Below are 15,038 nucleotides of genomic sequence, written 5' to 3' on the forward strand. Positions count from 1 at the left end.
TCTGGTAAATCTCCTCTGCACCCTTTCCAAATCTTCCACATCCTTCCTATAATGCGGCGACCAGAATTGCACGCAATACTCCAAATGCGGCCGCACCAGAGTTTTGTACAGCTGCACATGACCTCATGGCTCCGAAACTCAATCCCTCTACCAATAAAAGCTAACACACCGTACGCCTTCTTAACAACCCTCTCAACCTGGGTGGCAACTTTCAGGGATCTATGTACATGGACACCGAGATCTCTCTGCTCATCCACATTGCCAAAAATCTTACCATTAGCCCAGTACTCTGTCTTCCTGTTATTCCTTCCAAAGTGAATCACCTCCCACTTTTCTGCATTAAATTCCATTTGCCACCTCTCAGCCCAGCTCTACAGTTTATCTATGTCCCTCTGTAACCTGCAACATCCTTCCGCACTGTCCACAACTCCACCGACTTTAGTGTCATCTGCAAATTTACTCACCCATCCTTCTACGCCCTCCTCCAGGTCATTAATAAAAATAACAAACAGCAGTGGCCCCAAAACAGATCCTTGTGGTACACCACTAGTAACTGGACTCCAGTCTGAATATTTCCCATCAACCACCACCCTCTGTCTTCTTCCAGCTAGCCAATTTCTGATCCAAACCACTAAATCACCCTCAATCGCATGCCTCCGTATTTTCTGCAATAGCCTACTGTGGGGAACCTTATCAAACGCTTTACTGAAATCCATATACACCACATCAACTGCTTTACCCTCATCCACCTGTTTGGTCACCTTCTCAAAGAATTCAATAAGGCTTGTGTGGCACACCCTACCCTTCACAAAACCGTGTTGGCTATCCCTAATCAAATGATTCCTTTCTAGATGATTATAAATCCTATCTCTTATAATCCTTTCCAAGACTTTGTCCACAACAGAAGTAAGGCTCACTGGTCTATAGTTACCGGGGTTGTCTCTACTCCCCTTCTTGAACAAGGGGACAACATTTTTTTTGTCCTCCAGTCTTCTGGCACTATTCCTGTAGACAAAGACGACATAAAGATCAACGCCAAAGGCTCAGCAATCTCCTCCCTAGCTTCCCAGAGAATCCTAGGATAAATCCCATCCGGCCCAGGGGACTTACCTATTTTCACACTTTCCAGAATTGCTAACACCTCCTCCTTATGAACCTCAAACCCTTCTAGTCTAGTAGCCTGTATCTCAGTATTCTCCTTGACAACATTGTCTTTTTCCTGTGTGAATACTGACGAAAAATATTCATTTAGCATCTCTCCTATCTCCTCGGACTCTACGCACAACTTCCCACTACTGTCCTTGACTGGCCCTACTCTTACCCTCGTCATTCTTTTATTCCTGACATATCTATAGAAAGCTTTAGGGTTTTCCTTGATCCTACCTGCCAAGGAGTATCAATCTATCTATCTATCCATATAGCTATCAATCTATCTATGCCTTGATGGGATAGTATAGAGGGGGAAGCTGTCAAGGTTTTGACGTAAATCTTGGTCAGAGTGTGAGGGAGTCAGGATAATAGCTTAAAATATATTTTATATTGGTTCGCCGAACAGAGGGATGATTCCTGAGATATTGGTGTGGAGTCTGCATGTTCTCCCCGTGTCTGCCTGGGTTTTCTCTGGGAGCTCCGGTTTCCTCCCAATGTCTAAAAACGTGCAGGTTAGGTGGATTGGCCATGATAAATTGCTCCTTAGTGTCCAAAAAAGGTTAGGAGGGGTTACTGGGTTCCGGGGATAGGGGGGAGGTGAGTGTTTAAGTGGGTCGGTGCAGACTCGATGGGCCGAATGGCCTCCTTCTGCACTGTATGTTCTATGTCTATGTCTATGTAAACAATAATTGAATGATTATATATAACAGAATGATGTACTGCTACCCATGCCCAGGGCAGTACACTGCTGGAGCCTTGAATATTCTTCCTGAGGAGAGGCTGAGGGACTTGAATATTCTCCCTCCAATCCTCGACCTCCTCATCATGTGGCCTCTTATATCATTAGAACCGGAGGTGCTATTTCCACAGTCCTTACAGACCCTAAATCAGTGGCGACGAGGGGTTTGAGATTTCCCCGAGAAACTGCTGGTTAAATGAGGGCGTGGGGCTGAAATGGCTGACGGACTCTCCTTTCCCTTCGCCCCGTCCGCAAGCCTGACCCCTGACCTTCCTGCCGCCCGCCATTTTGACTCAACGCCTCGAGATCGTGCCCACATGTCCGTCCTGTGGAGCTTGCACATTCTCCCCGTGTTTGCGTGGGTTTCGCCCCCACAACCCAAAGATGTGCAGGTTAGGTGGATTGGCCGCGCTAAATTGCCCCTTAATTGGGAAAAAAAATAATTGGGTACGCTAAATTCAGAAAGAGATAATTAATTAATTGAATCAATGCAACCACCCGAGCTCGCTGCTCCGGCATCTTTGTTGCAATCTCTCCCAGCTTCAGTACAATATCCAATACGTTTCCCCTCTCTTTCTGTACAGGAGAATGGTCATACGGACTCGAGACATCAACTCCGCTCTCCCTCCCTGCGGATGCCGCCAGTCCTGCTGAGTTTTCCCAACGTTCCCTGTTTTTGTTTTGGATTCCAGCGTCCCCAGGATTTCGCCGGTTCTTTTCCCGCCTGTTCACCTGGTCTAGTTTTGTGTGGGTCACTGTCCATTTCTATTTAGTTCTCCCCTTCCCCCTCCCCCACCCTCCAGGTGCCTTAAGAGACACGGCTCACACACATTCTCACCCACACAAACACACACACACTAACACTGATCCACATTCTCACCCACACAAACACACACTCTCTCTCACATACACACACATACACGCACACACTAACACACACATATACTGATACACATTCTCACACACACAAACACACACTCTCACAAGCGCGTACACATTAACACATACACAAATGCACACACATACTCTGCCTCACATACGCATACACAAGCTCACACACGCTCACTCACATGCACACACACTGACACAAACACACACACTCTTACACACACACTGACACACACAAGCACTCACACTGACACACACACACTGACACAAACACACACACTCTTACACACACACTGACACACACAAGCACTCACACTGACACACACACTGTCTTACACACAAACACACTGACACACACAAGCACACACACTCTCTTACACACACAAGCACACACACTCTCTTACACACACACTGACACACACAAGCACACACACTCTCTTACACACACACACACACTTGTTGTGTTGGGCGCTCTGGATCCGTGGAACACATACAGGTCACCAACACTTGAAATAGTGCAACACTATTTTATTGAATCATTAACTGTTTAAGATACTCTCTCTGTGGGTTAACACGATACTAGCTTTAACTAAAGACCTTTGCCTTGTCCTAACCAGCCGATGCACTCAGCACATGGTGAATGTCTGTGTTGCAGGCTGTGAGCTCTGTCCTCCTAGCTAGCTGCAACTCGAATGAGCGGGAACTCTGATGCCCCCTGTCTTTATAGTGCCTGTGCTCTAACTGGTGATTGGCTGCGGTGTTGTGTGTGTTGATTGGTCTTGCTGTGTGTCCATCAGTGTGTGTGTATCTGCACCATGATATACTGGTGTATATTATGACATCTCCCCTTTTATAAAAGAATGTTCATGTGTGGCAATAAATAGTGTATGGTGAGAATGTCCCTGACAACGTGTGTGCGAAAGACATATTTACAGGACTATGTACATGAGAACTAAGCTATTTACATGGGAAGGTGCCTGGTGCAGAGAAGCAGTATGCAACAAGAATAACGAGATCAACACGATATACAAACCATGTAAATGATCAAACGGAAGAACAGAACAATTAATAAAGTCTATATGTCCACAAAGTTCACAAATTAAGTCTCTGAGTTGGGCGACGAATTCTGGTTGACCGCCTCAAGGGTGGGTCGGGAGTCGCCGGTTCAGGAGCGGGCTGGACTGCGTCAGAGTGAGGAGGAGGCAGAGTGACCGGAATCTCTGATAGTCCAGGGCAGGGTCAGCAGGAGGGCGGGGCGACAGTGGAGGATGACGTAGCGAGCGCGGAACGAGACGAAGGCGCGTCGATTGCGGTGCCGAATGGAACCATCCGGTAGACGAACCAGGAACGAGCGGGGGGGGGCCACCTGCCGAAGGACAACAGCGGTTGCAGACCAGCCCCCATCCGGAAGATGGATGCGGACGTTGCCATCTGGAGCCAGAGCCGGGAGATCAGCTGCACGGGAGTCAGGAGCCGCCTTGTGCTGTGCACGAGACAGCTGCATCCGGCGAAGGACCGGGACGTGGTCGAGGCCTGGGACATGGATGGACGGCACCGTCGTCCTCAGGGTGCGACCCATGAGTAACTGGGCTGGCGACAGGCCAGTGGACAGTGGGGCAGAGCGATAGGCCAGCAGGGCGAGGTAGATGTCGGATCCCGCATCGGCAGCCTTGCATAGGAGCCGTTTGACTATGTGGACAATCTTCTCCGCTTTGCCGTTGGATTGGGGGTACAGGGGACTGGATGTCACATGGGCAAAATTGTACCTCCTGGCAAAGTTGGACCATTCCTGGCTGGCGAAGCAGGGGCCATTGTCCGACATAACCGTGAGCGGGATGGCGTGTCGAGCAAAGGTGTCCTTACAGGCACTGATGACTGCAGACGATGTGATATCGTGCAACCGTATCACCTCCGGGTAATTTGAAAAGTAGTCCACGATCAGGACATAGTCTCTACCCAGCGCGTGGAACAGGTCGATGCCCACCTTGGTCCAAGGTGGCGTGACCAACTCATGGGGCTGCAGGGTCTCACGTGGGTGGGCCGGCTGGAAGCGCTGACAAGTGGGGCAGTTGAGCACTGTGTTGGCTATGTCCTCATTAACGCCGGGCCAGTACACTGCCTCTCGGGCCCGTCGGCGGCACTTTTCCACGCCAAGGTGGCCCTCGTGTAGTTGGTCCAGCACAAGCTGGCGCATGCTATGCGGGATGACAATGCGGTCCAGTTTCAGAAGAACCCCGTCCACTACCGCCAGATCATCTCTGACATTATAGAACTGCGGGCATTGGCCCTTGAGCCACCCGTCTGTTAGGTGGCGCATGACACGCTGTAGCAAGGGGTCAGCCGCCGTCTCGCGGCGAATTTGGACGAGGCGTTCATCCGAGGCAGGTAGATTGGAGGCCACGAAGGCCACATGGGCGTCAACCTGGCAGACGAATCCCGCTGGGTCACATGGAGTGTTGACTGCCCTGGAGAGAGTGTCGGCAATGATGAGGTCTCTGCCCGGGGTGTATACCAGCTGGAAGTCATATCGCCGGAGTTTGAGCAGAATGCGCTGGAGACGAGGCGTCATGTCGTTCAAGTCTTTCTGTATTATATTGACCAGCGGGCGATGGTCGGTCTCAACGGTGAATTGAGGAAGTCCGTAGACATAATCGTGAAACTTAACCACACCGGTCAGAAGGCCCAGGCACTCCTTTTCTATCTGTGCGTAGCGCTGCTCCTTGGGGGTCATGGCGCGTGACGCATATGCAACGGGGGCCCATGATGAGGCCTCATCACGTTGGAGGAGCACTGCCCCAATGCCGGATTGGTTGGCATCGGTCGAAATTTTGGTCTCCTTTGCTGGATCAAAGAAAGCTGAGACCGGGGCCGCGGTCAGTTTTGTTTTGAGTTCTCTCCATTCGCGCTCGTGGGCAGGGAGCCATTGGAAGTCTGTCGTCTTCCTGACCAGGTTCCTGAGAGCCGTGGTATAAGAGGCGAGGTTAGGGATGAACTTCCCTAAAAAGTTGACCATGCCCAGAAATCAGAGGACCGCCTTCTTGTCCTCTGTTTTCATAGCTGTGATAGCAGCTACCTTGTCCGCATCCGGCCGCACACCCAACTGGGAGATGTGGTCCCCGAGGAACTTGAGTTCCGTCTGACCAAAAGAGCATTTGGCCCTGTTGAGGCGTAGGCCCTGCTCATGTATACGTCTGAATACGCGCTGGAGGCGACTAACATGCTCCTGCGGGGTGGTGGACCAAATGATTATGTCATCGACATAGACGCGAACACCTTCAATGCCTTCCATCATTTGTTCCATAATCCTATGGAACACTTCTGAAGCAGATATGATCCCAAACGGCATCCTGTTGTAACAATATCTGCCAAAGGGGGTGTTAAATGTGCAGAGTTTCCTGCTGGATTTGTCGAGCTGGATTTGCCAGAATCCTTTTGAGGCGTCGAGTTTGGTGAAGAGCTTGGCGCGAGCCACCTCACATGTGAGCTCTTCGCGCTTGGGAATTGGATAATGCTCCCTCATGATATTGCGATTTAGATCCTTGGGATCAATGCAAATTCTCAATTCGCCGGAAGGCTTTTTTACACATACCATGGGACTGACCCAGTCGGTCGGTTCCGTGACTTTGGAAATCACTCCTTGGTTCTGGAGGTCCTGCAGCTGCTGCTTGAGGCGGTCCTTAAGGGGTGCTGGGACCCTGCGAGGTGCGTGCACCACAGGCGTGGCATTCTGTTTCAATAAAATCTTGTAGGTGTACGGGAACGTGCCCGTGCCCTCGAAGACGTCGTGGTGCTGGTTGATGATGGCGTTGAGTTGCGCCCTGAAGTCGGTGTCCTGAAAGGCAGACGCGTCAGCAGGAGAGAGAGAGTGAACTCTCTGAACTAGGTTCACCAGCTTGCATGCCTGCGCGCCAAGCAGGGAGGCTTTCGAGGAGCCCACGATTTCAAAGGGAAGGATGGCTTTGCGTGACCTGTGCGTCACTTCAAGTTGGCACGAGCCGCTGGCAGCAATGGCATTGCCGTTGTAATCCAATAGCTGGCAGGCTGATGGGAGGATGGCTGGTTTGACACAAAGGCTTTGGAGGTCAGACAGACTGGAAGTCCGCAATGAGATTGGCGGAGGCACCAGTGTCCAGGCGGAATCGTATTTGGGACCGGTTGACCGTCAGGGTGGCACACCACTCATCGTCTGGATCGATGCTGTATACCGACAGCGGCTGGTGTCTTTGCTTCGGGGACACCCTGTTTTTTGTAACGATACCGACTCGAAAAGGCGCCTTCGGGTCCTCGGTGTCACTGCTGTGTGGGAGGTCCGCATCGGACTCGGTGACCGTGGGTTGAATGGCCCGGACATTCCTGCGAGGCTGGCTGAAGCGATATGAATTGGCAGGCTGAGCTGCTCGGCAGAAGGCAGCATGGTGGCCAAGTCTGCCACATCTTAGGCATTGTCGAGATTTGGCAGGGCATTGCCGCTTTAAATGGGCGGAGCAACAGTTGCCGCACGTCGTAGCGTCAGTACGTTCGCTGCGCCACCGCGCATGTGCGGTGCGGTCGTACGTGGTGCGCGCCTGCGCAGTACGTTCGTTGACGTCGCCGTCCCCTCGTTCGGTGCGTACAAGCGCAGCAGTCTGCGAAAAGCGCGCGAAATGGCCGCCCTCATCCAGGCTGAGGCCCTGGAGTTTCTCGATTGCTGGGACCCGTTCTGCCTCGTGGGGTCCTTGCCGCGCCGTTTCAGCCGCTTGGATGTGGGAATACCGACTGGTGGCGTTTTCGTGTAGGACACAGGTCTCGATGGCGGTCGCTAGGGTGAGCTGCTTTACTTTGAGGAGCTGCTGTCGCAGGGGGTCCGACTGAACACCGAAAACGATCTGGTCGCGTTTCATGGAGTCGGAGGTGGGCCCGTAATTACAGGACTGCGCAAGGATGCGGAGGTGGGTGAGAAAGGACCGGAAAGGTTCATCCTTACCCTGCAAACGCTGTTGGAACACGTAGCGCTCAAAACTTTCATTCACCTCCACGCTGCAGTGAGTGTCAAACTTGAGGAGGACCGTCTGGAACTTTGTTTTATCTTCATCATCCGCAAAGGCGAGAGAGTTGAAGATGTGGATGGCATGTTCCCCGGCCGTGGATAGGAAGAGAGCGATCTTCCTGGTGTCCGAGGCGCCCGCCCTGTCCGTGGCTTCGAGGAAGAGCTGGAAGCGCTGTTTGAATATCTTCCAGTTGGCCCCGAGGTTGCCTGCGATGCGGAGCGGCGGCGGCGGGCTGATGTTGTCCATGTTGCAGGATGACGGAATGCTGGCGGAAGGCAGATTACTTGCAGGTAGGTCTAAGAAGTGCTAATATCCCCCAACTCCTGGTATCATGTGTTGGGCGCTCTGGATCCGTGGAACACATACAGGTCACCAACACTTAAAATAGTGCAACACTATTTTATTGAATCATTAACTGTTTAACATACTCTCACTGTGGGTTAACACGATACTAGCTTTAACTAAAGACCTTTGCCTTGTCCTAACCAGTCGATGCACTCAGCACATGGTGAATGTCTGTGCTGCAGGCTGCAAGCTCTGTCCTACTAGGAGGCTGCAGCTCGAATGAGCGGGAACTCTGATGCCCCCTGTCTTTATAGTGCGTGTGCTCTAACTAGTGATTGGCTGCGGTGTTGTGTGTGTTGATTGGTCCCACTGTGTGTCCATCAGTGTGTGTCTGCACCATGATATACTGGTGTACATTATGACAACACTGACACACACAAGCACACACACTCTCTTACACACACTCACAAGCACACACACTCTCTTACACACACTCACACACACGCACACTCACACACATAAGCACACACACCCTCTCACACGCACACACACACTGGCACACACTCTCTTACACACACACTTACACACACATACACTGACACACATACACACTCTCACACACACACAAACTCACTCACATACACACGAGCACAGACCTTAATCTCCTCATCCAGTGTGGATCCTCTGATTGACTTGCAGACCATGTCGTTCGTTACCGGAAACTTCTTTGGGATCTCTTTGCACTTCTCGATCAGACAGGGGTTGCAGCCGTTCTTGAATTGGAAACCAAAAAACCAGTCCTCCTTCCAGTGACTCGCCACAAAGTCTGGACAGGACACGGGGGGGTAGAGAAAGAGGGCAAAAATCCTTATTAAAAGATCAGTGCTCCTTAAAGGGGAACTACACTTAATAAACTTACTCAAAACATTGTTTATCTGTGCCGACCTTTGGAGAGAGACCCTTTTCAGGAACAACCTGAAAAACCTTCTGCCTTGTCAGACTCTTCCGCTCAACCCTACAGCATTTGGCAAAACTGCAAACTGCACACAGACCTGGCTCCTCCCATTAATTACATTATCTGTATCCCACTAGGATATCCCATCAACCGCTTTAGAACTAAATACAATCCTTCATAAATTATCTTTCCTCCGAAGAATCTGCAGCAATCAAAACAATATCCCATTAGTCATATTTCTGTAAAGAAGCAAATGGTTAGAATTAAGCATTACCCACCTTTTACAACTCCTTAATTACACCTTTAGTAGACATACTGCCTGTATGTATTTTTACACCAGGGTTTTAAATAACATTACTGCCACAAATATGAAATATAATACATATCAATTTTTACATTCATCACAGTCCCATAACTCTGAGGATGAGGCAAAAGTACACATTGGCGGACGTTTCTGTCTCTTCATGCTACATGTTTTAATTTTGGTGTCGAGCATCTCCTTCTGCAACCACATGGAGTCAGAGACTTTTGTAATTCATTTACGGGATGTGGGGGTCAGTGGTTAGGCCTGCATTTATTGCCCTTCCTAATTGCCCCTTGAGAAGGTGGTGGTGAATTGCTTTCTTGAACCGCTGCAGTCGTGTGGTATAGGTACACCCCACCATGCTGTTAGGGAAGGAATTCTAGGATTTTGACCCAGCGACAGTGAAGGAACGGCCGATATATTTCCCAGTCGGGACGGTGAGTGACTCGGAGGGGACCCTCCAGGTGGTGGGGTTCCCAGGTATCTGCTGCTCTTGTCCTTCTAGATGGTAGAGGTGGTGGGTTTGGAAGGTGCTGCCTGAAGAGCCTTGGTGAGTTGCTGCAGTGCATCTTGTAGACGGTACACACGGCTGCTACTGTGCGGCGGTGGGGGAGGGAGTGAATGTTTGAGGAAGGGGAGCAATCAAGCGGGGCTGCTTTGTCCTGGATGGTGTCGAGCTTCTTGAGTGTTGTTGGAGCTGCGCTCATCCAGGCAAGTGGAGAGTATTCCCTCACACTCCTGACTTGTGCCTTGTAGACGGTGGACAGGCTTTAGGGGGGGGTCAGGAGGTGAGTTACTCTCCGCAGGATTCCCACCCTCTGGCCTGCCCTGGTAGCCACAGTATTAATGTGGCTGGGTCCAGTTCAGTTTCTGGTCAGTGGTAACCCCCAGGATGTTGATAGTGGGGGATTCAGCGATGGAATTAACACCATTGAATGTCAAGGGGACAATGGCGATGGTTAGATCGTCTCGTTGGAGATGGTTATTGCCTGGCACTTGTGTGGAGCGAATGTTACCTGCCACTTGTGTAGAGAGAGTGTGTAGCATGGCACGAGGGGCCCTGGGGCAAGGGGTTGGGAAATAAGAGAAGCCAGAAAGGAAATTCAGACAAAGGACCAGATGGAAATAAGAAAAGTTATGACAGAAAGAGGGGGCTGCAGAACAGGCAGGGGTTAAAGTTATTGGGCGGGATTCTCCAACCCCCCCCCCCCCCCCCCCCCCCCCGCCGGGTCGGAGAATCACTGGGGGGACGGCGTGAATCCGAATTCTCTGCCGCCGGGGATTTGGCGGGGGCAGAAATCGCGCCGCGCCAGTCGGGGGCCGTTGGCAGCGCCCCCCCCCCCCCCCCCCCCCGGCGATTCTCCGGCCCGCGATGGGCCGAGTGGCCGCCCGTTTTCGGCTAGTCCCGCCGGCGGATTCCGCACCCTTGGGGCGGCCCGGCGCCGGAGTGATTCACTCCACTCCTCGGCAGCGGGACCCCCCCCCCCCGCCCTGCCGGGTAGGGGAGAATCCCGCCCATTGACCCCGAAATTCCAACAGGAATCTCCTATTGGCAGTTAGGATGGGATATCCATGAAACCCACAAGAATAGGTGAGGTGTTTGTCTTTACAATTCCCAATCCGAACACCGTCAATACAATTCCTATTTGAGGGTGGGAGTGCTGGTCTTCTCATCAAACCGGGATGATAAATGGAGAGAGACGGCAGAAAGTTGCAGCACAGAGGGATCTGGGGGTCCTCGTGTATAAATCACCAAAAGCTAGCACGCAAGTTAACCAGGTAAGAGGGACGGAAAATAGAATGTTGGCCTTTATTTCAAAGGGAATGGAGTATAAAAACAGGGAAGTCCTGCTCAAACTATACACGGCACTAGTTAGACCACACCTGGAATACGGTGAGCAGTTTTCGAATCATAAAATCAGAGACAAGTTACAGCAAAGAAGGAGGCCATTCGGCCCACCTTGTCCATGCTAGCCCGAGGACATCCAGGTGCCCTTGCTAATCCCACCTTCCTGCAACCGTAGCCCCGTAGCTTAAGAGCCCTTACGGTGCAGATCCAGAAACTTTTTAAAAGAGGGTCTCTGCCTCCTCCACCAACTTTTGGTCCCCTGATCTGAGGAAAGATACACCGGCATTGGAGGCCGTCCAGAGAAGGTTCACTCGGTTGATCCCGGGTAGGGAGGGATTTTCCCATGAGGAGAGGTTGAGTAGGTTGGGCCTGTCCTCATTGGGAGTTTAGAAGGATGAGAGGCGACCTTATTGAGACGTATCGGATTCTCAGGGGGTTTGACAGGGTCGATGCTGAGAGGTCGTTTCCCCTTGTGGGGGAGTCTGGGACCAGAGGGCAGAATCTCAGAGTGAGGGGGGGGGGGTCGCCCATTTCAGACAGGGATGAGGAGGAATCTTTTCTCTCAGAGGGGAGTGAATCTGTGGAATTCTTGACCGCAGAGAGATGTAGAGGCCGGGTCGCTAAGTATGCTCAAGGCCGAGACTGTTAATCTGTGAGGGGATCGAGGGTTACGGGGACGAGGCGGGAAAGCGGAGTTGAGGATTACCACGTCAGATCAGTCACGGTGTCATTGAACGGCGGAGCAGACTCGATGGGCCGAATGGCCTACTTCTGCTCCGACGTCCAATGGTCTTTTTAAAGAATTTTGGCAAAAGGGGACAGCTGGTTTGAGGGCTTTGATGTGCGGGTTAGCCGAGCAACAGTAACTAGATATTTACCTGAGCAGAGGGTGTCGAATTGCAGGAATCAAAGAAACAGGTGGGAAGCGTTCAAAAGCGAAATAAGGATGAATTTCACACTACGTGCTAAAAGGGGAAGCTAATGAAAGAAATGTCATTATTAGGGGTATCTAAGGCAAGTCGTTCAGTTGAGACAAGATCAAAAGAGTAAGCAGTATATCGGTGTGTCATGTAAGAGTACCTTTAAGAAATGGATGTTTAAGCAATGTACCTTTAAGGAATGGAGCTGATCGTATTACTGAAGTGATGTCAGAGGTTGGGGGGGGGGGGGGGGGAGCTGAGCTCACTTCTGCTTTTGGTTCCAGTTTGAGAGAGCAGCTTGGGTGTGTCTGTGTGTTTCCAGTGAGCTGCAAGAAGAAAACACAGAACTGGTCTGTGGATGTCTGCCAATCCAAAGACTATAAGTTCATTGAATGTAACCTCATGTCTGTTGTTAAAGGGGAAGTCTTTTGGATGTTTGAAGGAACATTTTGAGGGATTATTTTGTGTTGTAATATTTTCGGGGTTATCTTTGAAGTAAGGGGTGTTAAGGGATCCAATGTTTATTTAAAAGGTTAAGTTGAGTTCATGGAATAAACATTGTTTTGTGTTAAAAACCAGGTGTCCATAATTGTAATACCACACCCGGGGAACAAGCCGTGGGCTTCAAAAGCAACAATCCATTAAAGGGGGAGGTTGGTTGAACTCCATGATGCATTTTGGGGTTCTGGAAACACCTCGCCCATAACAGGGGGAAGGGTTAATCCTATAAGTGAAGGAGAGCTGACATCACAGTCACACACAGCAAAACAAACGTTTGCCTGGGTACTCCCATTATATCACCAGTTGCTGTTATTCTAACCCAGGCGAAATTTCCCAAAAGAGATACACAGATCGAGTGTGGTAATTATTGCTAGGTTTGGCACATATTATTAAAACCTATGGGCTGTTGTTTTGGGGAGGGATATCTCTGAGTTTCGGAATGTGGAGGGATTTGGAACAGAGACAATTAAAGAGTAACTTTTTATTTTACTGTTGTTTGTTTTACTGTTTAATAAATGTTTATCTTTTGTTGAATTATCGTTGAATTATTCCTCACTGGTCTTCCTATTTTCCCTCACATTATACCAAATTTCAATACTTCAAACTGGCGTTCCAAATTTCCCTTCATGAGGTTTCCAATACCCAAGCGTTAACGTTGGCGGAGTCCTTAACAGCCTACGGAATTCCTGATTCCCAAGACATTGCCTTAATCCGGACAATTTCCAATCTCTTACTTCCGGTGGGATTCTTCACTCTCCAGAAGATCCGTTGAAAGCTTTCCAGACTATCCCAGGAGCTCCCAAGCATGTTCACAAACTTCTTCAGGAAGAGTTCCCCTAACCTGAACAAAAGGGAGAATGGTTAACCCGCTTCAGTGTCGCATCTGACCCTCTGCCTGTCCCCAGGAGCACCTGCCCCCTACTACCCTCCCTCTTATCCCTCCTTCCCTATCTCCCTCTGCGGTCTCACTGGAAGCAGCCATTCTTCCAAGTGTGCGGTTGACAACCATCGGGCTTTTTGATCATTCGGGGGGGCCAGGCCGGTCTCAAGGTACAAAGAGCTTACCCCCTGTGGTGGCCGACTGGGGGATTTAGGGTCAGGGACCCAGGTTCGATTCCCCGCTGGGTCACTGTCTGTGCGGCGTCTGCACGTTCTCCCCGTGTCTGCGTGGGTTTCCTCCGGGTGCTCCGGTTTCCTCCCACAGTCCAAAGACGTGCAGGTTAGGTGGATTGGCCGTGTTAAATTGCCCTTAGTGTCCAAAAAGGTTAGGAGGGGTTACTGGGTTACAGGGATAGGGTGGAAGTGGGGGCTTAAGTGGGTCGGTGCAGACTCGATGGGCTGAATGGCCTCCTTCTGCACTGTATGTTCTATGTTCTGGTAACTGGGCACTTAGAATCTAATTGCACATAGCTAACAATGGACCCTCTCGTCATTCTCCTACTGATGTCATGCTAACTGGCCCATAGAATTTCCTTATCCCCTCTCTTCCTCCCTTCTTGGCACAGGTCTGTTTTTGCTACCTTCCAACCCAAGGGAACCATCCCACGATTACTCACGCTACGCGTAAGGAGTGTTCGAAGTCAGATCGCTTGTCGTCATCAAATTTGACGTCTGGATGAAGGTCGTCCTCCGTTTCAGCGTCAATGCATTTGATTACTCCGGGTTTCCACACTTTCCACCTGCAGTACATGAAGGAAGCTACGTCAACATGTCCTGCCCACATTCAGCACCCCTGTCATCAGCGATCGCGAAGGACTGGAGTGTGGGGAGGTGATCACGGCGCCATCCACAGTTGGCGACCCTGATTGGACCTGGAGGTTTTGTGCTCCAACCATCCCACACCCACCAACCCCCCTCACCCCGCACCCCCCCCAACATAAACGGCCACCATCGGTTGCCGACACGTCCACCCCCATGATGCACTGCTTTTCTCTGCCAATTGCAAAGTCAATTGATTTGCTGCAGCCAATGACAGGGTAGGTTTGCAGCTGACACGGAAAATAATGGTTTGGCCACGAGCGAGGAGGAAGGCCTGAGATTACAGGGCGGTATAGACGGGTTGGTCAGATGGGCAGAACAGAAGCGAATAGAATTTAACCCTCAAAAACGTGAGAGAGTTTGTGAGGACTAACAAGGCCGGGGAATATTCAATGAACGGTAGGACGCTGGGAAGTGCAGAGGACCAGAGTGACCTTAGGGTACATGTCCATTGATCCCTGAAGACAGAAGAGTAGGTAGATAAGGTGGTTAAGAAGGCTTATGGCTTTTTTAGCCGAGGCATAGAATATAAGAGCGGGGAGGTTACGATGGAGCTGTATAAAACGCTGGTTAGACCGCAGCTAGAGTACTGAGTGCTGTTCTCGTCGCCACACTGTAGGAAGGATGTGATTGCGCTGGAGGGGGTGCAGGGGAGATTCACCA

General features: G+C 50.8%; 1 protein-coding gene across 1 annotated transcript in view; it reads right to left on the minus strand.

Moving 5' to 3' along the window:
- LOC140404576 (polyunsaturated fatty acid 5-lipoxygenase-like) overlaps positions 1–15,038 on the minus strand; it is a 70,767-nt gene that overhangs the window by 20,965 nt on the left and 34,764 nt on the right. The window contains 3 exon segments of the mRNA XM_072493179.1: positions 8,745–8,914; positions 13,352–13,458; positions 14,174–14,296. Of these exon segments, the coding sequence (XP_072349280.1) occupies positions 8,745–8,914; positions 13,352–13,458; positions 14,174–14,296 (400 nt within the window).

The sequence above is a fragment of the Scyliorhinus torazame genome, chromosome 31 (assembly GCF_047496885.1).
Source record: "Scyliorhinus torazame isolate Kashiwa2021f chromosome 31, sScyTor2.1, whole genome shotgun sequence".
Lineage (NCBI taxonomy): Eukaryota > Metazoa > Chordata > Chondrichthyes > Carcharhiniformes > Scyliorhinidae > Scyliorhinus > Scyliorhinus torazame.